The sequence below is a fragment of the Pogona vitticeps genome, chromosome 12 (genome assembly GCF_051106095.1).
Source record: "Pogona vitticeps strain Pit_001003342236 chromosome 12, PviZW2.1, whole genome shotgun sequence".
NCBI classification, from domain to species: Eukaryota; Metazoa; Chordata; class Lepidosauria; order Squamata; family Agamidae; genus Pogona; species Pogona vitticeps.
The window spans coordinates 22,926,554-22,951,321 of record NC_135794.1 but is presented as its reverse complement, the minus strand read 5'-3'; the positions used below and the strand labels follow the sequence as shown (position 1 = coordinate 22,951,321).

General features: G+C 44.4%; 1 protein-coding gene and 1 long non-coding RNA gene across 3 annotated transcripts; one reads left to right on the top strand and one right to left on the bottom strand.

The window, feature by feature from the left end:
- Window positions 1-939: 939 nt before the first annotated feature.
- Window positions 940-21,099, top strand: CTXND1 (cortexin domain containing 1). Of its 2 annotated transcripts, none has more exons than XM_078381147.1 (3): window positions 940-1,078; window positions 18,857-18,944; window positions 19,507-20,064. In XM_078381147.1, exon 3 carries the CDS (start codon window positions 19,561-19,563, stop codon window positions 19,738-19,740), a length of 180 nt encoding a protein of 59 aa, XP_078237273.1. In that variant the 5' UTR covers window positions 940-1,078; window positions 18,857-18,944; window positions 19,507-19,560; the 3' UTR covers window positions 19,741-20,064. The 2 variants fall into 2 exon arrangements, 1 of the variants encoding a protein (XP_078237273.1); XR_013539016.1 differs by lacking the exon at window positions 940-1,078 and adding an exon at window positions 18,011-18,547 and having other exon boundaries at window positions 19,507-21,099.
- Window positions 21,100-21,110: 11 nt separating this feature from the next.
- On the bottom strand, window positions 21,111-24,603 carry LOC144584637 (uncharacterized). The gene is made up of 2 exons (XR_013539018.1): window positions 23,634-24,603; window positions 21,111-22,521 (listed from the first exon to the last, which is right to left on the bottom strand). It is a non-coding gene; the product is annotated as an uncharacterized LOC144584637 (long non-coding RNA).
- Window positions 24,604-24,768: the final 165 nt, after the last annotated feature.

Here is a 24,768-nt window from a genome sequence, read left to right as displayed (position 1 = left end):
GCCCTCCTCCCTGTGTTGATCCCAACTGACTCTCTGTTGGTCCTCTGTGCCTTGGAAGAGGGGAGGTCTTCTCCTGGCGATGGAGCACGATAGAACAACGTGGGCTCGTTTCAATCATTTAAGAAGGATATTTTTTGGGGGGGAAAAGCAGTTGCAACATCCACAGAGCTCCTGTCAAGGTCAAAGTTGGAAATCTTGCCAGGATGAGTGAAAGCTACTGAGGTGACACAAGACGCTTCGTGAGGAGTACCCTTCCTAAGCCAGGCCAAGATGTGATAAGCACTTTCTTAGCATACTAATGAGGGGGTTCAGACAAAACTCAAGACACGGAAGGAAGGAAGGAAGGAAGGAAGGAAGGAAGGAAGGAAGGAAGGAAGGAAGGAAGGAAGGAGAGCAATTTTCTGGATCAGTTCCCTCTGCAGCTTTTCCTCGCTAAAAATGTCCAATTTACAGTCATATTTTTGAAAATTGTAATTAACATGACATAGTGCGGCCTCCCTGTTTCCTTTCAGCATGGCTGTCTTCCTTTTTTGTCTGATAAATGTGCCACAGCATGGGGGTCCCCCCACCATGGATTCTTCAGTTGGCAGACACCGGAGCTGGAGGCTAGGAGGAGCCAAAGATGGTACCCAGGATGGGTGCATGAACACTGTGGTCAGGGATCTGCAGGAGGTGCATTTTGCTGAATAGAAAGAGTGGGGAGCCCGTCGGCTTGACACAAAACGCAGGTGTCGCTTGGAGAGGGGGGTTGGAAACCAGGCACTCTCTCACGCCACTGTACAAAGCAATGCAGTAAGTGATTCCGATATTGCAGTAGGCAGCTTCTCATCGTTAGTTAGCAGCAACCGGGAAAGCCTTTGCAAAGCGAGTGAGCGAGAGACAGAGACACAGAGGCAGTTTCCAGACCCAGACGGCTGTCAGAGCGCAAGGGAATCTCCCATTGGTCCTTTGGGGTTTGGGGAATCAGCCGAAGGAATTTCACCTCTATGCAAGGATGCTCAAAGACTCTGCCTCTCAGCTACGCAGCGCAGGGGAGGGATTGCTGCCTCATACTCCTGGACTGGACAAGTTCTGATAGGTTGGTAACTCTGTATTTTCTAGGTTTTTTCTTAAGAGGGAGAAAGAGGCTTCCTAGCTAGCTCGGCTTGGCTCACCTGTCGTGGTAGGCTTGAAACCGTGAAATCCGTCAGCTAAGAAGCGGAAAAAAGAACAACACGGAAGCTTTGTCTTAAAGCTCAGCCCTTCGCTCTGAAGGCTGTGCAAAATTATTTTCTAGCAGAAAAGGAACGGTGTGATTGTCGGAGAGAGCATTTTAGTTGAGATGGGATGTCTAGAATTAGTTCTGTTCTACCTGGATTTCTAGGATGGAGGTGAATTTTGCAAGAGGCTGCAGGCTCCCCCAATAGTGTGTCTGTGTCTATGTGTCTGTGTGTTTCTCTCTCTCTCTCTCTCTGTATGTGTACAGAAGTTTATGTTCGGAAATGGGACTTACAACTGTTTGATGCCGAGGTGAATAATGGTGTGATGTAAAGTTTGACTTTGGAGATGAGGATTGGTGTCTCGCCATGCACTGGGAAAAGAGGAGAGTTTAGATCCCAAAGCTAGGCCTTTAGGAAGAATTCAGGTTCAATATTGTGTGTGTAATTTCTACTCTTACCATCTGGAATAAAATGCGATACTTTGGTTCTGGATTTGTGACGTTCTCATGGCATTGTTGCTGTAGTGGAGCGTTGCAAAGACAAACGGATGAGTTGTTAAGGGTGTGGAGAATATTTTGAAGGCTGCTGGTTTGAAGGCTGAGTTGCGTTCAACTTTGTACATTGCACTCACACCAGTCGTGAATCTGCTGAAGTTCAAAACGCTCTAATTTAGAGAGAATTGACATTCCATTCCATGTTTTTGCTTCTCCTGATATTTTCCAGGGCTTTAAAAATTCTGTAAATATTGTACAATGAGGAAATCAAATGGGACTGGCCAAAGGAATTGATAGAAAAACAGCCACCTGCCATTTAACCCTTGATTCAATGGGTCTATTCTAAAGGAGATGAGCAATAAGATTTAAGCCAGTATTCAGTGGGTCTACTCTAATGGAGATGAGCAATAGGATTTAAGCCAGTATAGTTAACATACTCACAGAATGGTGGTGAAGGATGGCTATCTGTCGCAACAGTGCAAATAGATATTTTGGTGTTGCTGTGAAGATTCAGCCACATGGATCATCAAATTCAGCCACAGATCTGAATTTGGGGCCTTTTCTAACAGAGCTGCTTGCGTCTCTCATTGTTTTTGTGCCATTTGTAACTCCAAATGTTATGTTTATAAGCAAAAAATTTCCACACCCTTTCTGTACACATATATTTGCAAAGCATCGGCGTTTAAACTTCTTCTGAGCTATTTTGGCCTTTTATCTGTGTGCTTCTTTTAGGCGAACCGAAATCTTGTTGGGTTCAGCTGATTTTGCTCTAAAGTAAGAACTGATAAGATTGTATATTGATGCTTTAGAAGGACAGTCAAACTGAAAAATCACATAATCAAGGAGGAGCAAATGTTTTGCATTCTATGAGCCTAATTCAAAAGGTTGTTTAAATAGTTCTGCAGGTTTTTTTTTTTTTGGCATGTTAAAAAAAATGGTATGTGTTTCCCTTTTGATCCAGAGATGTTTACATCTGAAACTCTGAGTCTAAAACAAAAAAACCGGCCCCACCGTGTCTTTCCCATTTGTTTCAAAAGAATAAATTAATTTGCCCTGGTTTATACAGGGATTGTTATATAAATCAGAGAAATTTGGTGATATTCTGTGTAACTTAAGAAAACCAAGTTTTGCGGCAAGGCCTCAAGTAATGAAACAACACCCCGATACGCCTGCAGACTTAATTTTTCATAAAATCAGAATTGGAAGCAACTTCACGGGGAATGTGGAACCTGAAATTACAAGCACCATATGAGGTGCAAAGCCTGTCTCCAAGCAGGCTCCGGGCTTTGTAGAATGCCCTTAAAAGTTTGGAGAAAAACCCAGAGCGGATGAACAGCTTCTGCAAAAGGGGTTCAGTGTCATCGCCGTACCAATGCTGGCTGTTGCTGTCATCGAGGTGTTTCATGCATTATAGCAGGCGAACAATTATTTCACATGTCTTTGATTGATCACAAGGAGGGAGGAATGACATGGTGAGTCTCAAGATTTCTATGGAAAGCCCAAAGATGGCCAAGGTGTGCATAATGTGCATAAAGTGTAAATAATGTGCATAAAGAGGGGAGAAACCGGGCAAGTTGCTGGAATGAATGTAAGTGGGATGATGGATCCACTCCGAGTTTTGTTCCAACCTTTACAGACGCTTTCCAAGGCAATAAGTCCAACATCCCAAGCAGGTTCAGCATCTCGAATAAGTGTTTTGAAATTCAGAAACAACTCTGTCCGAGGATGTGTTTTGTCACTGACATCGGAGCCTCTACTCAGGAGCAGAGGAGCTTCAAACGCATCCACAGAGTGCAAAATCATGACTTCATGTTTCATCTGAGCATAGAGGCATCATCTGGAACTCACAACCATTTGTATATTTTATATATTTTAAGGACAGGGGAGACAATTGGCATTCATCTTTCCCTTTTTCAGTGACACGACAATCAATCATTCGCCTCCCTGATGTAGAAACGGAATAGCAGGAAACCTCTGGGTGATTTTATCGCCATCTGGAGCATGTGGGCTCACGGAGAAGACCAAGCAATTCTTCCTCAGCTAATTAATCTCACAAACAAAGCACCCGTCATCACTGCTTTTCCTCCTAGGTTGCTACTCTGTATTTTTCTAATCAGGGAAAACTGCTCCTTAAATATCTCACGCCATTAAAAACATCTCTTAAGAAGGTACAAATGGGAAGGCATCACTGGCTTGCATTCATCACGGGTCCCAGAAACCTCCCAGCATTAGCCTTAGAGGTGTTTTGCACATTGATTCCGGACGTCATGGCCTGTGGTTGTGGATCATGGGAAATGGTGGCCAAAACATCTGGAAACCCCATGGATGCAGTAGTGCACTGGTTCCCAATCTTGGATCCCCAAATGTTCTCGGACTAAAACTTCCAGAAGTCTTATTTTATGGGAAATAATTTTATTCCGCCTTTCTCCTGAAAAGGGACCCAAAGCAGCTCACATCATTGAAAGACAACATGGGAAGCGGAAAAAAAAATGCAGCTTACATCGTTAAAAGGGAACGTTTAAAACCCCAAACAATATGTATACAAATATTTAAAAGGAACAAATACCACTCCATGAAATGGTAAACACAAGCCGTTCTGACAACACAGGCGAAGCTGTGCTGGCCAGGGATTTCTGGGAGTTGTAGTCCAAGAACATCTGGGTGCTCCAGTCAAAGGAAGTTAAGCTGCTGTCATTTTTTGGGCTGTCTTCATTAGAGGTATCCTATCGTGTTTCCCGGAAAATAAGACAGGGTCTTATATTAATTTTTGCTCCCCCCAAAAATGCATTAGGGCTTATTTTCAGGGGATGTTTTATTTTTTTCATGGACAACCATCTACATTTATTCAAATATAGTCCTGTCCTGATTGCTGCACAAGGGTGGAGGGTGGGATTTCACTGAACTGGGGCTTATTTTAGGGGTAGGGCTTCTATTACGAGCATCCTGAAAAAAATACTATTAGGGCTTATTTTCAGGTTAGGTCTTATTTTTGGGGAAACAGGGCATATGAGTGGGAAAAAGCAAACCAGAGGCAGGATTTGGTCCATGTTGTTTATCCAGCCTGCCAAAGTCAGGGAGGGAAATGTGCTGTTGTAGGACAGTTGACCCTGAACATCTATAAAGGAAAGCCCATTTTTGGAAGGAAGCATTGCAGACATGCGAGGTGGGGGGGGAAGGAGGAATCAGTGGTGCTGAACGGCGCAAGCAGACTGTGGCCTCGGGGTGCTGGGAGTGAAATATGGCTTTATTAACATTCCCTCAAATATAGAAACAAGCCTTTCTCGCTCCGAGCGAGTGTATAGAAATCCACTTATTTCCGCGAGGCCATCTCTCTCGGCCATTTCGGCAACGTCAGCACATTGCCCGCAGCTCCTGCCGTGGACAATTAATGGCTCGGCAACAAATTGCTGCTGCCTCACATCACTGGACTCTTTGCCCCAAATAAACTCTGTCTGAAAGAGCAAGTATCTCTCTGGAGAGGAAAAAAAGCAATAAATGTGGGTAGGATGTCCTGTGGAAGCTGTACACCTGACAACCTGTATTCATACTCAAGGGGGCCATCCTATCCCATAACTAGCAGCCTGGGATGCTGGCATCTCTTTGGGTCTGAATTCCCAAGTCTTTGGTACCAAACCCCAAGTCGTTGTTGTTTAGTTGTTAAGTTGTGTCCGACTCTTCGTGACCCCATGGACCAGATAAAATGCCAGGCCCTCCCATCTTCCACTGCCTCACGGAGTTTGGTCAAATTCATGTTGGTTGCTTCGGTGACCCTGTCCAGCCATCTCGTCCTCTGTCGTGCCCTTCTCCTCTTGCCTTCACACTTTCCTAACATCAGGGTCTTTTCCAGGGAGTCTTCTCTTCTCATGAGATGGCCAAATTCTTACAGCCTCAGCTTCAGGATCTGTCCTTCCAGTGAGCACTCAGGGTTGATTTCCTTCAGAATGGATAGGTTTGTTCTCCTTGCAGTCCAGGGGACTCTCAAGAGTCTCCTCCAGCACCACAGTTCAAAGGCATCAATTCTTCGGTGGTCAGCCTTCTTGATGGTCCACTTCTCACTTCCATACATCGCTCCTGGAAAAACAATTGCTTCGACTAAAGTCTGAGTCCCTATTAAAAACCAACTTTTGATCCCCCCCAGAAAAAGGGGAAGGGGTGGGGTTCCAAGTTGTGAGTCAAGGCTGAGTCATTGAAGAAAAAAGAAACCTACCCTGGTCAAAATTCTTCCGTAACCCTCCGAACCTCTGTAGCAACTTTCCGTACAAGATAACGTTCCTTTTATATGCTACAGAAACGTAAAGGGGTCCAGGTAAGAGATAAGCAACTGTTTGTAACCAGGGTTTATCAGCTAGCCAACCGATACTAGCAACACACTTGGGCTGCACTGGAATCCAGGCACGCATACGTTTCTGCTGCTTCTTCCATAAAGTTCCTCGGTTTCGGTCTATGTAATAAATAGAGTTTCATGGCTCCTTTAAGACTGACAGCTTAGTCTCAGTGGGAAAGTTTGTGGATCGCAACCTGGACACTCCTGGACTGTAATCCGTATTGGTTCACATCTTTTGTTTAGTTTCTCTGCTACCAGAAACTGGGCGCCATCCCAGCTGTTTTGATTCTGGATGCTGCAGTTCTAAATTTAAAATGTTGGGTTGCGGCCAGCCCAGTCTCCCAGGTTTTTCAGCCATTTCTGCTTCTCCCCCCCCCCCCCCCGCTTATTTTCCTTTGAATGAGAAGCAGTGAAGATCTGCCATTTGAGTTTCTCATTATGTGACCAAAGTATTCTAGCATTCTGCTTTTTTCAACCTTTTAGGATTTCTTGGTCTTTATTCTTTCCTTCTAATTCTTCTTAGCTGGCCACCCTCTTGACCTTTGACATTTTTAGCATACTGTGATGGACACACATGCCATATGCTACTTGCTTCCCTCACTATTTAATGTTATTCTGCTTATATTTCTATAAGCACAGAGCATCATGTCTAATGTACGAGGACCAGCATGTCTCCAGTCCTAAATCCAGCCACTTGAGAGAAGGATCCCCCGAACAAAGCAGCAGTTACTCGTAACCATTCAAGCTGCGAACTGCATTGTGTGTGTTTAACAAAATAGCCAGTTTTTTTCTCAACTAAAATGCAAGTGTTCCTTTTAGAAAAAGATCTGGTGTGAACCAGGACCCAGGTCAAAGAAAATGAAATTAGAGCAAGCATTAACTGGATAAACGTCCCTCCTTTTCTTTCTCATCTACATCATAAACAGTAAAACTTTGAAAGCCTCATCATCACCTCATTCAACGACCAGAATGAGCAAAAACTCGGCATGGTGGGCGATTAGACAATTTTTGCTTTTGGACCTCCTGGAATTGTACTCCAGCCTCACTTTCCTTCATGTTACTAAACTTTAAAGGATAAGAATGCTATTTAAGACGAGCAGTCTGAATTTACACAGACCTTCTCACACAAACCACGTCTTTACATTGTACAGCGGCGTGTCCTTGACGTCTGACCACTCCCGTTTCACCTGCTTTTGGCATAATCTCATGGAAGTCTCCTCTAATATATTTTCCCGGGAGGTTAATGGATCAACTTTTGAGGTAAATTCATTTTGACAAAGGCTTAACACAGAATATAGCAGCGAGAGTCAGCCTTGAGGTGAATGGCAGAGATATCTCCGTAGTTTGCTTTTAAGATACCGACCGTCTGCCTTTTGGAAGATTATTTCTGAAAGGGCTCTGTTGGATGGGCTGAGGGAGAGAGAGAGAGAGAGAAAAGACCAGGAGGAAGAGAGACTGGGAAATTTTGGCTTTTCAGATCTGCTCAATGAGGACAGCTGCCATGATACCCCTCTGGAATTACATTATTAAAATCCATGATTGATTCAATTAGCTTAGAGGAAGGGGAAATTAAAGAGAGCATTCGTGCTGCTAGTGCATCGCCAGTATTGTTCCTACACATCTCTTTTGCTCAAAGACCCCTGAGCATGGGCCACCTGCATGCCTTCAATAGTGCTCATTTTGTGTAAGCCATAGGCGGGCAGCTTCAGTTGTTGATGTTTTCTGCAGAAAAGTGTTGGCTCTTATCAATGGGGGATGGAAGGTTTAGGAATCTCGGGGGATCTTCTGCCTTATAGGGCAGAATGATGCGGCCAGCCTTAACAAAGGCCTCAGGCAGCAGAATTTACTGTGACGGCAAAACCGCAGGCTCTACATTCCGGCCCATGGATCTGCTTCGAGGCAAAACCAACGCCTGTTCCCTGCATCACCTTGCAGCTAAGAGACCACGTCCAAAACACTAGCATACAAAATATGCCGTTCAACTCCTGAGTGACACACATAGTCTATACTCAATCAGCGCTGAGTATCTAGAGCGCTGTAGCTGTTACACAAAAGCTGTGCATTGATTATCCATGCTGATCAACTTGGTGAAAGCAGCTCCAGCAAAAAAAATATAAATATCTGTGGAATAAGAGAGGAAAGATATGGATATACAGGTTCCTTTGCCTCTCCTGATCTCGAAGTTTCCAACCCACCGGTTCCTCCGGCAAATTAAATACTTTTGCACTAGGTCCATTTCTCAAAAGCTGGCTCCTACTGTACACTAATTATACGGAACCTCCAAGGTTTTCTAGGTAGGTAACCTTGAAACACTATTAGCAATTTAATGTGGAATTAGCCACGGCAGCTGTAAATCTTTTTATCGGCTTAGAGCACAAGTCAAATGATTCGGCTGCAAACACAGATAGATATCAGAGAAAATTGGAATATTCCAAACTTTTGCCCAGGAGGTACCATAACATTGAGAGGAAGGCCCATAGGCTAGAGATGTTATTAAGACAAATCATAACAATCACAACAAATAGCAAAGGTTTGTGCTCAGTTTTAAGTCCTCGTAGTCTGTCCTAACCATCTGTTTCCATCTTCACCAGATACATTTCTAAAGCCAACGAGTCTTAATGGCCCATTATTTCGTATCAAGCCATCTTGAAATATCCTCTTGGTAGCCCTAAGGAAAGGGGTCCTATTGAATCCAGAGGGTTTACGCAAGGGTTGACTCACCATTCAATAGGTCTACATCCTGTTGGAACTAGCAGCAAGATTTAAGCTTTCATGTAAAAGTAAAACAACAACAACAACAACAATAATGATGATGATGATGGTAACTCACAGCAATATCTAAGCTGTATTCAAGAATTAGAAATATCAGGGCTATGAACACACCTGTAGGAATAGAATTAAAGCCACCACCCACAGCATCATAATATTCACCACAGAATATTGGATCTGAAGAAGGTCCTCCTCGTGTGTAGGCTACATGTAATTGGATTTCCAGATAGCTTTTTTTGGGGGGGAGCAGTAGATATCTGGCTGGGGAGCCAGGAATTGAGAGTTCAATTTCCCACTGTGCCTCCTGGGAGAAGAGCCAGCCTAGGTGACCTTGGGCCAGCTGCTTTCTACCTGGAAAACCTTGTAAAGGGTCACCCTAACTCAGGATTCACTGGCTGGATAGCTCAGTGGTTTGGGTCTCTGGCTACAAAGCCAGAGGTTAGGAGTTTGATTCCCCCCACTGTGCTTCCTGCGAGTAGAGCCAGCCTGTGCAGCCTTGGGCAAGCTGCACAGTCCCAGGGCACCCAAGAAAAAGGAGGAAATGGCAAGCCCCTTCTGAGTATTCTCTACTAGAAAACCCTGGAAAAGTTTGCCATCATTTAGAATTGACTTGATGACACACAATTATTATTATTTATAGCCACAATAAGATTTTCGCTGCTTATGGTATACATGTATACATAATTGGAGTAGTTATATATTATGTCATCCAAACACAAAGTCAGGATAAGAGGAGAGGTGCAGAAGAGTCTCAGCTCCAACTACAGAATGGGGGATTGTGCAAACTGATCAATAATAAATATACTTGCATGCCATCAAGTTGATTCTGGCTTGAAGAGACTCTTCCAGGGTTTTCTGAGTACTCAGAAGCAGTTTTGCATTCCCTTTTGCTGGGGGCATCTGGGAGCTTGCAACGAGCCCAAGGCTACACAGGCTGGCTCTTCTCCTACAATGTCCCGTGGGAGCCCGGATGCTTCGACTCACAGTGCTATCTGCAGAGAAGGACCGGCTCAACTGTTAGGTACCCAGATGGGTCGCCAAAGAACATCTATATCTGGGAAGTGATGCATCAGAGAAAGCCATCTACGCCTCCCTCAGATCCTGGGTCTCTCAGAGGGATGTTGTCAATGTCCCTCCCAGGTTCTTTTCTAGCCCTTCCTGGAGAGCTGGTGGTCTCCTGTTCGGATCTTGGCCCGTCTGAGCCTCTGAAAGCAGAAGGTTCAGAAACAGAAGTGTAAGAGAAAGATATGGTTGCAATACTTCTATCCCCACCGAAAACTCTTCCACCTGAGTCTTCACAGCCCTGCCCAAGGGCACAGCTGCAGGCTGTGAGCCTCGAGGCCAGAACTGGTCTACCCAGGAGCAACCCCTTGCTCCGAAGGAGAACCTCTCCCTCCACCGGATTTTTCAAAACTGGATGTGGACTTCTAGCTTCTTGCAAATGTGCATTTTCTTTGGTTTGGCTTGTAATCCTTGCGGGTCTATAAAGTGCTCAGAGAAGCCGGGAGCAGAGAATTGTTCCCCTGACCCCATCAAAGTGGTCAGCCTCTGCAGTGGGACCAGCATCAGCTCCCAGTAGGAAACTGGGGAGCCAATCAACACCAAGCCCCTGCTCTCTGGGGTTTACTTCCATGCATGCACGAATAACGCCCGTGGCATAAATCTGCTCATAAAGGGCTATCGCCTCCTTCGAGGGTGCCGAATGCATTCGGTTGACTCTTGTTTTTGATGAAATATAACAAGGACATTGGCTCAGTGAGAGAAGTGCCTTCCGGCGCTTTCCTTCACCCTCCTGTGCTACTAACCTTGGTAAAAAGTAAATGGGTCATGATGTTTTCTTTCCTGGCTTAATTGCTTTCTCCTCTTTTTCTTCTTTGTTTTAATTGAGCCTCCTAAATGTAAATCCAAAGCTCTTTTGAGGCACAGTTTGGAAAGTTACTTTTGCAGAGCCTTTAGTTACGGTTAAGCACTAAGATCCCAAGTAGCTTAGTTACTGTTGTCATTACTTTTTTTTTTTTAAAAGCACAACTCTTTACTTTCTTAGTATCAAACATATCTCACATGGTTGCATTTAGTTACTTTTAAGTGAAACATTAGAATTCTACGGAATGACAGCCTGTATGATTATGAAACATAGCTGCCATAGTTACATTTAGTTCCTCTTAAGGGAAACATTAGAATTCTACCACATTGTAGCCTGCATTAATATGAAACATAACCAAGGTAGTTACATTTAGTTCCTTTTAAGGGAAACATTAGAATTCTACCACATTGTAGCCTGCATTAATATGAAACCTAACTGTTGTAGTTACATTTAGTTCCTTTTAAGGGAAACAGAATTCTACGAGATTATACCCTGCATTATTATGAAACATAACTGAGGTAGTTACATTTAGTTCCTTTTAAGGGAAACATTAGAATTCTACAAAATGATAGCCTGTATTATGGAAGACACCTACGTAGTGATGTCAGGTGACCCACCGCAGAAGCTGCAAATGTAACTAAAAACAGTTCTAGGTATACTGCTAAAGGAATGAAATTAAGAGCAAAGGGACATGAAAAGCTGCTTGGTGTAATTTAATATACCAGTCCACCTATCCTAATATTAGAAAATGATCCTTTCCCCTCCTGTAGGAGAAGGTTTCTCATTCAAGTATTCAGCAGAATTGACCCTATTTAGTTTTCTGAAATCAGACATGCATTCTGCTGGGTCTTAGTTATGCCTGTCTCACTGGAGAAAGAGTTAATTTTACTCAGGCTCAGTTTAAAATGCAGCTCGCTGGTTTAGGTCCCTGGCCGTGTAGCCAAAGGTTGGGAGTTTGATTCCCCCATGGGGACCTCCTTGGAGAAGAGCCAGCCTGGGTAGCCTTGGGCAAGCTGTACTGTCCCAGAGCTCCCCCTAGAGGAAAAGAATGGGAAACCACTTCTGAGTGTTCTCTACCTCGAAAGAGCAGAATAGACCTGACATATGCATTCATGATATTATTTAAAATGCACATCCCCCAGCAAGTCACCCGTTTTCTTGCATTCCTTTATGGACCTGTTCAAGTTCTGCCACTGCTTAGCCCCCTCCCCCCAATTTTCAGTACTTTGACACACATGTTCACAGACACGCACATTCACGCGCCAAAAGAGGTAGCCAACCCATGCCATTCACTTAGTCTTGGTGCCAGCCCAGCTTTGCATAGACTATTCTTTCTGCAAGACAAAGTGGTATTTCATATCTTCAGCTCCAGGCTTGGTTTTAAACCATCAGGACCCTCATATTTTAACCTGATTGCTGGGAGACGTTCCGGAGAAGAAGCTGAGTGGAATGGACGACGGGAGGTGGCCATTAAAAGAGCATTAACCTTGCCTTGGCAGCTGTACGCAGGCTGTTGGCATAAGAGGCTTTGCAGCTGGCAGCCTTCGGATGAAATTGCAGGGGAAACCTACCGAGAGGTTACTTGTGTGTAAGTCTCTGCAAAGCGGATGGGGTTTTCTCAAGTATCATGGACAGATGGATAGCTAGACCTCTAAATTCCTGCTCAGTCTGGACTGATATCAGCAGCTTCTCCTGGCTTTCCGTTTTGCTCCTTCCCAGTTACATCTGCTGAGAGGTGAAAAATGGGAGTCTACTAGAACAACAACGATAATGATGATGAAGAGTCTGGATCATCGACATTGCAGTTCCAGGGGATGCCGAAGTTGAAAATAAAGAACTGGAAAAACTAACCAAATATAGAGACCTGGCCGGTAAAACATCTCGCTTGTGGTTAAAACACACACTGCAGCTGTCCCCTTCGTCCTTGGGGCTTTGGGAAGAAGATCAAGAAATTTCACACAGTACTATAAGCAGTTGCAGATCTCAGAAATCACACTATCAGAGTTATTTTAAAAAAAAACCAGCAATATTCGGAACAGCAGACATACATGGGTTTTGGGTTAAAAAAATTATATGTGTTAAAGAACACCAGTGAATGTTGTTTTTGATTGACTGTGTCTGGTATTTTTGGATAATAATAATATCAACATGATGGTGCCAGTACGGTGAATATTCACTCTAAAGTAGTGGGGTTCAGATTAGGGAATCTGAGTCCATGAGCTTCACCTTTCCTGTACCCCAAAATGACAGCTCTCTCTCTCTCTCTCTCTCTGTGTGTGTGTGTGTGTGTGTGTCCTTTAAATGTAAGCATTTTGCACTTAAAGTGCCCTGGGGCAGCTTGCTGTGAAAGTCTAAACCACTACAAGCCAAAAATGCATCTTTGGAAAGGTAATGTTTTATCACCTTCTAACTGTGAAGCTGGAGTTCATCTGTTTCTCCTTCTAATCTTGAAGGTGTAAGTCCAAAATTAGCTGAGACCCTGAGGTTTAAACCTACTGCCTGAAGAATGGGTCCCAAAAGCTGCGTTTCGAGACTATGTCTTGATCGTTGAAATCCTACGTGTGACAGGACGTGGCCAAAGGTACTCTTGACCCGCTATAGTAACTAAATGGCTTCAGGATGCGATCCACATAATGGAACAGTATGGAGTAAACAACCTATAGTTCAAGAAGAGAGGAAGGTGAATGTGTAATGGTCTTGACTCAAGCAATGGTTTGACGCTCGGATGGTTTCTAAATATAGGGGAAAGGTAAACATATTATGAATCACCCCATGGGTTATTAAAATGCAAGCGCCAGATTGATTGTGATATATGGACTCAAGCGCATAACTGACATGAATAACTGCATCGAGCCAGAGACGGACAATGTGTTTCACCTCCTCTGGCAGAAGACTGTGATTTTTCAAATGAGAATATCCACCGCAACGGTGTTCCAATGGTCTGGTTTTAAATGACAGGCCCATGGTCTGTTTTTAAAACAGCTGGTGGTTATTTCTTTAGCAAGGACATGACGATGGATCTCCAGCCTGCCAAGATGGGTATTTGATAACTTTCTAAAAATATTCCGATGTTCATCTCTTGTGCATAATCTACGTCTAATCTCGTTATCTGTGAACCTGAAATTGATCTAGTGTGTAAGGTGGAAGGAAAGGAAGAACTCAAAAAGACAGAGATGGTGGTAGATTTTTGGCTATTTTTACATTTGATTTTTTTCCGCCATTGAGTTCAAGATGGCATGTGTCACTCTCCCTCCCCCTGTGACATCACAACCACCCTACGAGGTAGATCAGTCTGAAGTTCCCATGGAGTTCCCGTCTCTAGCATCCCATTAGCTTTCTTATAGAATTATATCATCAAAGCTTCCAGAAATGCGGAACAACAGCATTCCGGACTTGAAGCAACAATGCTCAACTTCTACAAAGTAAAACAAAATCACCCCATCCCACCGGAGTGATTTAGTGTCTCTCGTTTCTTGAATTTTCACTCGTTTATTTTGTTGCTGGGGCAACATCGATCAAGTAGCGTGTTAAGTCAAGTGCTTCGAATGCAAATGGGAAAAAAAAACTAATTAAATCTGTTGAAAGGGATCTTGATTGAGCAATTTACTACAAAATGATGAAAAGTATATATATTTTTTCTTCCATGATGAATAGCACTTCAGTCCTATTTATGTATCTCTACAGATAACAGCCTTTTATAATTCCTTCCAACACTGCAGTAAAAAAGCCATGGTAGACTCCAACCAGAAATGTAAAATATTTATATTTTGTCCAGCAGCAGAGTAAAAATGATTATAGCAATAGAATATAAGGATTGCCCATTTTGAACCCAATGGTCAGTTCACACAGCGGCTTGCAGTAGGATGGGAATAAAACTGCCTCCTCCATATCCTATGCTTAGCTAGGCCTAGCTCTGCCTAGTTTCCTGTTCAGAAAGAAAACTTGCATCAGGACAGGAAGTAGAAGCTTGGGCAGAGCTAGGCCTAGTACAGCCTCTCTCCCAGGTGAGCCACAGTTAGATATCATCCAATAGGACTCCCAGAAGAGAGAATTATGGGATTTATAATCCTAGAATTCTGAAAACCCCGTCGCTAATAGGTAGCCCTAAGACACACTCATAGAACAGCTAGGAATGAAGATGATGCTTGCTGAATTTCTTGTGCTCATTTGCTTTGAGGAATCTTGACAGGAAGATCTATCACTGTCAGATGCTTCCTTTCCAATGAAGATTGGCACCAACAGCATTTTCCCCCTCCCTCCACCAAGTCTCTGTACTTTGAGGACTATGTAGACGCTGACAGTGCCGATTTTCAATGAGAGGGGTGAATCCCCTTGGGTTTTTATTCCAAACTTTAGGTCTCCAAGCTGCTGATCCCGTTTTTGGGGAGAGGGCTCGGCATTGCGGCAAGTCCTATGAAGCGTGGGCTGGAAAAAAAATCAGTGCAGATTCACCCAATCCCCCTCACAAAATTGGAGTCACCACCAACCTCATCTGAAACGGCCCCATTCAGCCGTTACACACTTTTAACTGGGCAGAGGAAACACCCTGCTGTACACCCTTCAGATATTCCTATATTTTGGACTAACTGCAGGAAGGCAGCAGGGAGCAGGCTTGGTTGAATTACACCCCCCTTTTCTCATGGCCGGGAATCCATAATGCCTGCTAAGAGCAAAGAGCTTCAAATAAAGATACTTCACATTAAGTAAAATGTAGAATCGTCTTTCCTTATCTTTTAAGCTCTTTGGATTCTGTCTAGCCATCCATGTCATGTCCTTTTTCGAAGAATAAAGGAACATGTCACAGCTATTTCCATTCTTTGTCCTTCTTTTATATTCCCGGCTATCAAATGTGATAGTAATTATTTCTAGAGACTTCAGCTGCCGTCGCGTTGATAGAGTACAGACAGATCTGAGACATTGTCTAGCTTTTATGGGCAGCTGGAGGAGATGATGGTCGCTGATATTTGATCTCAATGAGAGCTATCATGCTGGCTGTGATTCTAAACAAATTATGAGTGAATCCAACTAAATTCTGTAGAAACCTTCAATACAGAAGTGGTTGAAAAAAGACATGAAACTTTCAACTAAATAAACGCAGTTCAGTGCGATTTATGCTGGACTGACCAGGGACAGGGTGAAATTATAAGCTTCATTGGGCTCCTCAGATACTGAGAATATAGAAAGGTCTAGAATCTGGGGAGAGGGGTTTGTTTTCTAATTTGATTGTGTAATTTTAAAGCCATGGTCCAGCCATCAGGCAGCAAGGGGCTGGTAGCTCCGATGTCAGTAGGGCGGCAAATCCAGTCCATGTTTTCACTGGAACCGTGCATTGATTTCCCAATGCATTCAACCCTTGACCCAGAGTGAGATCAGCACCTCGGATAGCTCCTGTCATGTTCTGAGCCAAAGCCAGCGCTAGCTGGCAACCCCACTGACCTTGAAGCCACCAGTAGCCCCTTCGACCATTAAAACTCCTCATCAGTCACCATTTACACACTGGACCATAGATTCCACTAGGGTGGATTGCTTGAAGGACATGAAAGACCCATCCTTACGAAATGTTCTCTTTCTAGGCTACCAGTTTGTAAAACTCCCTTTTGGAACTGGTCTATAAATATCCATTCATTTCCAGCGGAATTGCAGGCTTGGACAAAAGAAGTCTACGGTTCACAGTGGCTTCCCTGCTGTCCTCAGGAGCTGGCTTCTTTTTCTTCCGAAGGAATGCGAGCAGAGAAGGAACAATTAATTTTCATAGGCCAAGTTGCAGATCAAACAGATTGCACACCCGGCAGTCCCCGTCTCTCACCACTCACACCCATCAATCCCATTTCACTGAACAATTACAGAAACCACAGAAACCAGCATTTCCTGATCGAAGCTGGACAATGACAGATTCTTGTAATGTGACGAGCTCTTCCCAGCTGCTGTCTAAAGGGCCCCCAAGCTGAAATTAGAAGGTCATTCATCACTCTAAGGTGGGGTAGATAAGAGATAATGGAGCTGCATTACTGCTGGGAATACTCCTTGCAGATTTTCAATGTTTGGATGAGGTGGGGTTTGCTCCTATGAAGGTGGAGTGGTTTTTCTAGATGTCTTTCTAGATGTCTTTAAATAGAGCTTGGGAGTTTTTTTTCATTCATTCATTCATTCATTCATTCATTCATTCATTCATTCATTCATTCATTCATTCATTCATTCATTCATTCATTCATTCATCTCTCCATTAAGTTTATATGTAGTTTTCCATCTCCCATACTGGAAACAGTTGCCATACTGACTGGGGGATAATGGGAGCTGTAATCCAGGAGATAATTTTATCCAAGCTCTGGATCTGAACAATGTTGTTGCGGCCAAATTGGGTGTCCTCTGTAAAGCTCAATGAGCAAGCACATTGTCTGTATGCTCAGTGCAGATTTTTGTGGTTCAGAAATGCAAAATCATCTCCACAGGGGTGGAGTGGGTAAGAGAGGGAGGAAATCATGCATTATTTGCCGAGAACAAGCCCAGCCGATGGATTAAAGAACAACAGGAGAGATGCTCGTTATGTGACAGATTGCTACAGTTCTTTGGGGATTAGTGCAAAGTGGTTCTTCCCCCCTTGGCTTAATTTCCACATAGTTGTTTGGGGACTTTACAGGTATACGTGGAGAGATATGCACCCCTGCATTAGCACAAAGCACAGCCATTTTGTGAATCATGCAGGTAGACTCTTAGAGGGTGGATCAGCGGTGGTCTGTGACCGATCACTGCCTCTTTCAATCCCCGTGCAGATTCCCAAAAGCCAGCCAAGTTCCTTCAGCCCAGGAGGCAAAACAATCCCGCGATGACCTCCCTCTATCCTTTCCTGTAAAAACCAGAACAGTAAAAAAATTAAATAACTAACAAGTTGCTGCCTCTTCACTGCCTGAGGGGATTCCTGCCCCCCCTGTGCCCATCGGTAGGGCCAGCTCTTAGTGTGAACCAGGAAATCCATTCCCCCCCCCCCCCGGCCAGGGCAGCCTTTTAGAGAAACACAATGAATCAAAGAACTCTAGATCTGAAGGGAACCCAAAGGTCATCTGGTCCAACTCTTTGACTGAAGCAGCAATCTACACTTAAAGCATCCTTACTAGATGGCCATCCACCTTTTGTTTAAAAATCTCTAATGTCACTTTCTGAGGTGTCCATTCCGTCGTCTAACAGCTCTTACTGCCAGGAGGTTCTGGCTAATGTTTAGTCCAAATCTCCCTTTCTTGAACCCACTGGTTTGGACCCTACCTTTTGGAGATGCAGAAAAGAAACGGGTACCACCTTCCACGGGGCACCCCTTCAACGATTGGAAGAGGGCTACCGTATCTTCTCTCTGCCTTTTTGCCTCCAGGTTCAAAACGCCCAACTCCCTTGAAACAACTCGTGCGGCACTTGCCAAATCTTTATCAGAGTGGTTTCGCAAGCTGTGTGCCACGATGCCCTGGGGAACAGCCAAACCCTGCCAGGGGCACCATGAGATCCTCGGAAAGACAGTGGCCAACAAGTCAAGGGAGCCACGACCCTAGCCATTTTTGGAATGACTGCCTTATCTTCCCGGTTTCCCCTCCTCTAGGCACATTTCAGCCGGTCAATATCCTCCTTAAACTGGAGCCCCCAGAACTGGGCACTGTATTCTGTGCAGAATCTGACCAACCAGATTCTGAGAGGTACCGTTCGTAATAAGCCACATTCTTAAAACTGTGCTATCTAGTGAGTCCCATGTATGGCTTATACTCACTGACTTGGCAAGGAGCACAAGATACGAGGGAATTAGAAAAAAATGAGCAACTGCCTTTCTAACTGGAAAACGCTGAAGGTCACAGAAATTCCTAGAACAATTAAGATGAAGAAGGAGAGCTGCTATTGCATTAGAATGAAAACAATCGAGGTTAGCTTGTATATGCCTTTTAGACTTTTACTGTTGCGATTTAAATGGATTTTTCTCTTTGACCTTGCCAGTTTTTAAAAGGTTTCCTTTTGTTCTTTTCTTTTCTAGCATCCTTGATCCAAGGAGATTGGCAGCTGAGATGGTCTTTTGCTTACTCTATGTATATTTTAAAGATGCTAAAGTTATCTAATGCCAGCTCAGCATTCGGGATATAATAGCAAGTGGGAAGGATGTGTCAATTGCAGCACAGAAGCCTAAAATAATGGAAAGGGGGAGTGAAAATAATATCTGTTGGTTTTTTTCCTGTAGGGGGCCCTATCTTTCACCTGTCGGCCTGACCCAGGGCATATGAGAAAGAGGCTTTCTTTAAAGAACAGGAGCCTACCCTGTACCACTGGTAAGTTTCTCTCTTGATAATCTAAACCAGAAGATTAGCATTGTTGATATGGGGCTCGCAGGGTTTTGTTGCTAGGGACTTTTTGAAAAGCCAGGACACTGACAGAATCCGCCTTCCACCACAGATTTTGCACAAAACATTACCGTTTGCCTAGACTGTGCAATTCTGGTAAACGTCGTAGTGATGCTGTTTCATTTCATTGACATTGAAGAATATGAACCACTGAATGGGTTGCTCGCATCTTTTTTTAACCCTTGGTCAACCCTTTCATTACTTGTGTATGTGTGGGTGCATATACAGTTGGCTTCTCAAGGAAAAAGGACACGGGCATTCCATGGGTTCATTTTGAGCAAGTTATGGGTCACTTAAAGGCTTAGGGGGGGAAAACCCATCGCTTCTCAGCTGGAGATGAGGAAGCTGTCAAGTTAAGAATGCAACAGTATCTTTCACGCCCATGATCCGCACTTGCCTTAATTTTCATCCATCTGATAAAAAAACATGTTGGATTCCATGGATTTCACAGCGTGCTTCACCCCTTCCCTCCCTTGATCCTCGTTTGCAGGTGTAAAATGATGGTAGCAGTAGAAAGACACCCGGTTGTGGAGAGACGTAAGCCATGGATGGACCGACCCCCGAACCCCCCAATGTCGATTTGGACAAAGGATTAACGCTGGCATGCTTCGTCTTCCTCTGCCTCTTCTTGATTGTCATGATCATCCGTTGCGCCAAAGTCATCATGGACCCTTACAGCGCCATCCCCACGTCCACGTGGGAGGAGCAACACCTGGATGACTGACAGGCGGTTGAGAAAGAGGCGGGCAACCGGGCCAAGCAAGGGAGAATGAGCATGGACCGGGCTGTTGCTTCGTTTGGATGACACCGCTTTTTCAAGAAGCATACGGCCACATCGGTTCCTCGGAGAGCACAGTGTCTTGGTCTTATCAGCTGGGATGCGCCCTTGCGTCCCTCATTCTCCAGCCCTATTTCTATGGAATGACCTCCAGGTTTTAACGAGGAAATAATAATAATGATGATGATCGTAAGCAAAGTAGCACAAAAGCTCTCTAGGCAACAAATCCTCAGCTGAGCTTTTTTCTAGTGGAATCTCTCTTAAGCACCTATTCCCTCCATGTAAATCAACATCTGTGATTTGGAATGACACACAGACCTTGTTCAACATAGACCATGAACACTCAGGCGTAGATATCAGGGTATGAGGGTTCAAGATTTTCTTGTTGACCAAAGTGGGAGAGGGAGGATCGATTAGCAATAAAAAAGGCTTTCGGGGGTGGGTGGGTTTCTCCCCCTTCAGCACAATAACTATACACTATAAGGTCAATTGCCTTTTTTTAAAAAACGGTAACAGAACAGATGTCAGCGTATGAGAAAAGGATCACTATTCTTCCTCCGCTACTATTGTGCAGTTACAGCAACTTAACTGGTGCCATAACAGACCCACTGAGATAGAAGAGGCACCAGCCATACCCCAGAGATGAGGAAATTTTGTGGGGTTGGATCACCACCTGTGGAATATCCAGCTGGTGTGGCTACTGAGGGATTCTTGAGACATAGGCCACAAAAGTTACTTTTCTGATTCTAATGAGCAAGGGCAGTCTTAACTGGACCGCCTTCAGGCCCAATGCTAATTTTTTTTTTCGCCTGTTCGGCTGCCCTTAAAGGCTTACAGGATGGAAGATGGAGGCACTAATGCATTCACTTGTATTGCTTCTTTCTTTTCTACAGTGGCACAGTTTTCCTGACCCTCTGGCTCTTTTGCCCCGGAGGCTGGTAGGGAGAAGGGAAAGCCCAACCTAGATCCTTTTCAATACCTCCCCCGCCAATCCTTCTGAATCTCCTCCTGCATCCCATCTCCAGAGGTTTCTCCAAGGCCAACCAAGTTGACCACGACTTTTCCTTCAAAGAGGCGTGGAAGTCTCACATGTGCAGGAGTAGCTGCTTTGGGTCGTGGAGAGGTACTGGTGCTGGCCTGCATGAGACCAAGTGCCTCAGCAAATTTTTATTTGACAGCAAATAAAATAACATTGATTTCCAATCTTCTCATCGCCCCGCCCCACCCGTTCCCTCCAGTTACTCTCAAGAGAAAGGAGAGCTTGTAGCAAATGTATTACTTAATAAAACAAATGCTTACCAGAAAGTGCCGTGTCATCTAGTGAGTAGAGCTTTTATGTTGTTTTTGAAAAGAGAAACACGCACCGATGTTCTCTCTTCAGCACTCATTAACTCGTCTTCTAACACATCTTTCCTCCGGATCTGGTGGGAAGTATTGGTTTACGTCCTGCACTGTAACTCTGGAGACCCAGCTTCACATCCAGACACCGCTACAGTGCCTGCTCTCCTTCACAAAGTTGTTGCCAGCATAACCAAGAAGAAAAAAGCACCAGAAGTGGGAAGAGATGTGAACACAATGAATGAAGAATCCAGCATTCTGCAGGATGGGTATTTTTGGACTACAGCTCTCAGAACTGAATTCTGGAAACGGTGGTCCAGAAACACAAATCTCTACACCAAATTTTGGGGGTGGAAGGAGGAGAAGGAGGAACCATGGAATGTTAAAGGAGAAATGAATGGAGAGAATATAGAAGTGGCAGCAGGCACCTAAGTTTCGAAAAACTAACCTAAGCATTTCTTTTCCTGCTACATGTTCCCATTCCGATAATAATTTCAAAGGATAAGCCTTTTTTCCCCCGATACCCTATAAAGTTAACTCTTAAATGATGCTGCCAGCAAACTGCTGGATAGCTCAATGCTTTAGGCTGCAGGTTGGGAGTTCGATTTCCCCATGGGGAATCAAACTCCAGAGGGATCCAGAGGGTCCCTTCCGGCTCTGCCGTTCTAAGAGGAGGAGGATAATCAAGGGCAGAAAGGGTGTTCTAACTGAACCATGATGCAGATTTGAATTTACTTTGTAGGAGAAAAGGTTTCTGGATCCATGTGCATGGCTGGCTCGGGGTCTAATAACCTACTGCCTAAATACAGAAAAAGGGGGCTGAGGTTTGTGCACCTGATTTCCAAAAAGAAGGGGAAATGCTTCTCATTTTGCTTGCTAAACTGAGAGGTGTTGTTAGCACGCTTTATATGCACCCAAAGTGATCTCTGATAGATATGAACAGGACCAACACACGCTTCCCCCAGTGTTTGAGCTTGGAAGTCTCCGGGTGTGAACACGGATGTTCTTTGCAGCTTTAATGCTGCTGCTTAACTAATATTTGTGTCTGCATCCTTCACAATATCTTCCAGGTGGGGTTTCCAGCTGCTGAGGGGGGGAGGGAGATTGATTTTACTCCTCGGGTACCGTTTAGAAAATCCAATTCGGTGCCAGCAAAGAAAGCAGCAACCCTGACAGCAGTCATGGTGTCTGATTCAGCCTTGGCAACATTTGGACCGTTTCCCTTCCGTAGTGCCGCATCTTGCGCTTGTTTCAGTGCATCAACAAGAAAGGGATGGTTTGTGCAATCTCTTAGAGCCAGCTACAATCTCTCACGTTGGAAACGATCCAGCAGAGTTTTCTAAACTCTTCAATCTTCTTCTTATTTTTTTTTTCATTTAAAGACACCATCTGCAAAACCAGGAGGGTAGAATAAAAAATGGGAGGAGGCAAAATAATTGAGACCGTACATTACTAATGGATGGACATATACCGGGGGGGGGGGAGTGGGAAGGGGGGAAGACTAACCTCATAGGCCAGTCATGTGGGGAAATACACATACTTGGAGTGTTGTTGTTGTTGTAGACACACCATTGTGAGAGACGAAACATGGCCAGTGAGTTTAGCCAGGGATATTGGCAAGTCTTTGCGTCCAAGTCTGAATCTTTGGTACCAAGTCCAGAGTCCCAAGATCCAAATTTGAGACCCTATGAAAAATAAGCTTTTTTTCCCCCAGAAAAAGGGAGGGGGTGGGTGGGTGGGTTCTAAGTCACGACTCAAATCTGAGACATTTTGGGGGGGAACCCACATTGAGTCAGCAGAGCTACTTAAGTCGGAGTTGACAGCAAATCATGTGACACAAATCCCCATCCTTTGAATTAGCTTAGCCACTTCCTCTTTACCGATCCAAACCCCACAGTTAGCTGGCTGGATAGCTCAATGGTTTAGGTCTCTGCTGTGGAGTCAGAGAGTTGGGAGTTCGATTTCCCCACTGGGTGCCTCCTGTGAGTAGAGCCAGCCTGGGTGGCCTTGGGCCAGCTGCACAGTCCCGGAACTGCCCCAAACTTCTCCTGAGCATTCTCTACCTGGAAAACCATGAAAACGAACTTAATGAGCACATGATTATTATACCGTCAACATACCCCCACCAGGTTGTTGTGAAGCAAGGCTGCTTGCAGATCACGCCGGGTGAGGCCAGGCAACCTCAGAATTATACGGGTGGCCTGTCTGTAATCAATTTATGCAAAATGTTTATTATACTATTGGCTACAACTCTCAGAAATCCTAGCCAGCACAGCTAGTGGTGAAGGCTTCTGGGAGTTGTAGTCCAAAAACATCTTGGGGACCACTGTCCTCATGATGGGTTTCCATGGCTCCTGGGAATGAATCCATGGTTGCTAAATCAATCGAAGCCTGAAGGGTAAATATACTTTTTGGTCTCCTCTCTCTCCATCTTTGTGAACAGATTTGTTATTAGATGCAGTAAACCTTGATTCTCCACACCCAGCTTTATATCAACATACCGTGTTGGGCAATAGCTTTCCTCAGACAATAACGTGACACAGCCAGATCCGATGACATTGAAATATAGCTATCCATCACTGGTGACAGAACCTCATCAGATACTGAGAAATTTAGGAAGGAAATAGCTTTCCACAGAGACAAACAGGAAAGGAGAGCAAATACTCAGCTAGTTGTTCATGTTACGGCATCAGCCGTATGTATAGCACAGCAAATCGCTTGTCTCTCTGAAGAGAACTTTTATCGTTGCTCGTTTCCTGGCATTTGCTGAGAAAGGTCCCATTTTATGGGCACTGTGTTCCATCAGGATTGATTTATCTATTCTGTCACATTTCCTTCCCATTAATCCTCATTTAAAGTACATTTCTCCCCTCCTTGACATGATGGGAGGTGGTGCGCATTGCAAGCAAATCTGAGCACAGTTCGCACTGGGTGAAATTAAAGAGGGCCAGAGACAAGCTGCCAGAAGCCATCACAGGAGAGCTGCTGGGTTTTGCTGGGCAACATATCTATAAGAAGAAATGCAGGTACATCACTGACTGAAGGAGAGGCATGTATGAAAATCTCCTTTGGTAGCCACAATGGCTAGTGATGAGATAGGATTAGAAACGGGAACCACAACAACCAGTCTATTAGGCAAGTGGCACCAAATGTCCAAGAGGTTTTTGCAAGAGGCACATAACTCAAATTTATTGTGTATGTGTGAATCCACGCCATGGGAGCTGGCCAATACGTCCAGCACCTTGGATAACTCTTGGCTCGTGTTGGCCTTCCGTCACTACAGACTATTGCTCTTCACCGATGTCTCTTTTTCATCATCTTCTCAACCATCTCTTGGAAAGGAGACATCTTGCTTTGGTTGGGGGGGGCTAGAAGGGGGGGCTGCATGACTTCTGCATCTCAGGATGAATTAGAGCTAGGGTTGCTACCCCCATCTGTGACTCCATGTTCTTCCTATCATAAATATTAGTTCGCTTATTTTCCTGAGGAGAAGAACTCCGGGCGAGATGGGACGTGTACTTCACTAACCTTTCTGATATTCAGAGGTTTTCCTCTTCTTACTAACTTAGCAAGACCGCGCTCTGCTTATAAGGAATATCATTGATATGGCTGTAGAATTTTGGGAACATAACACCT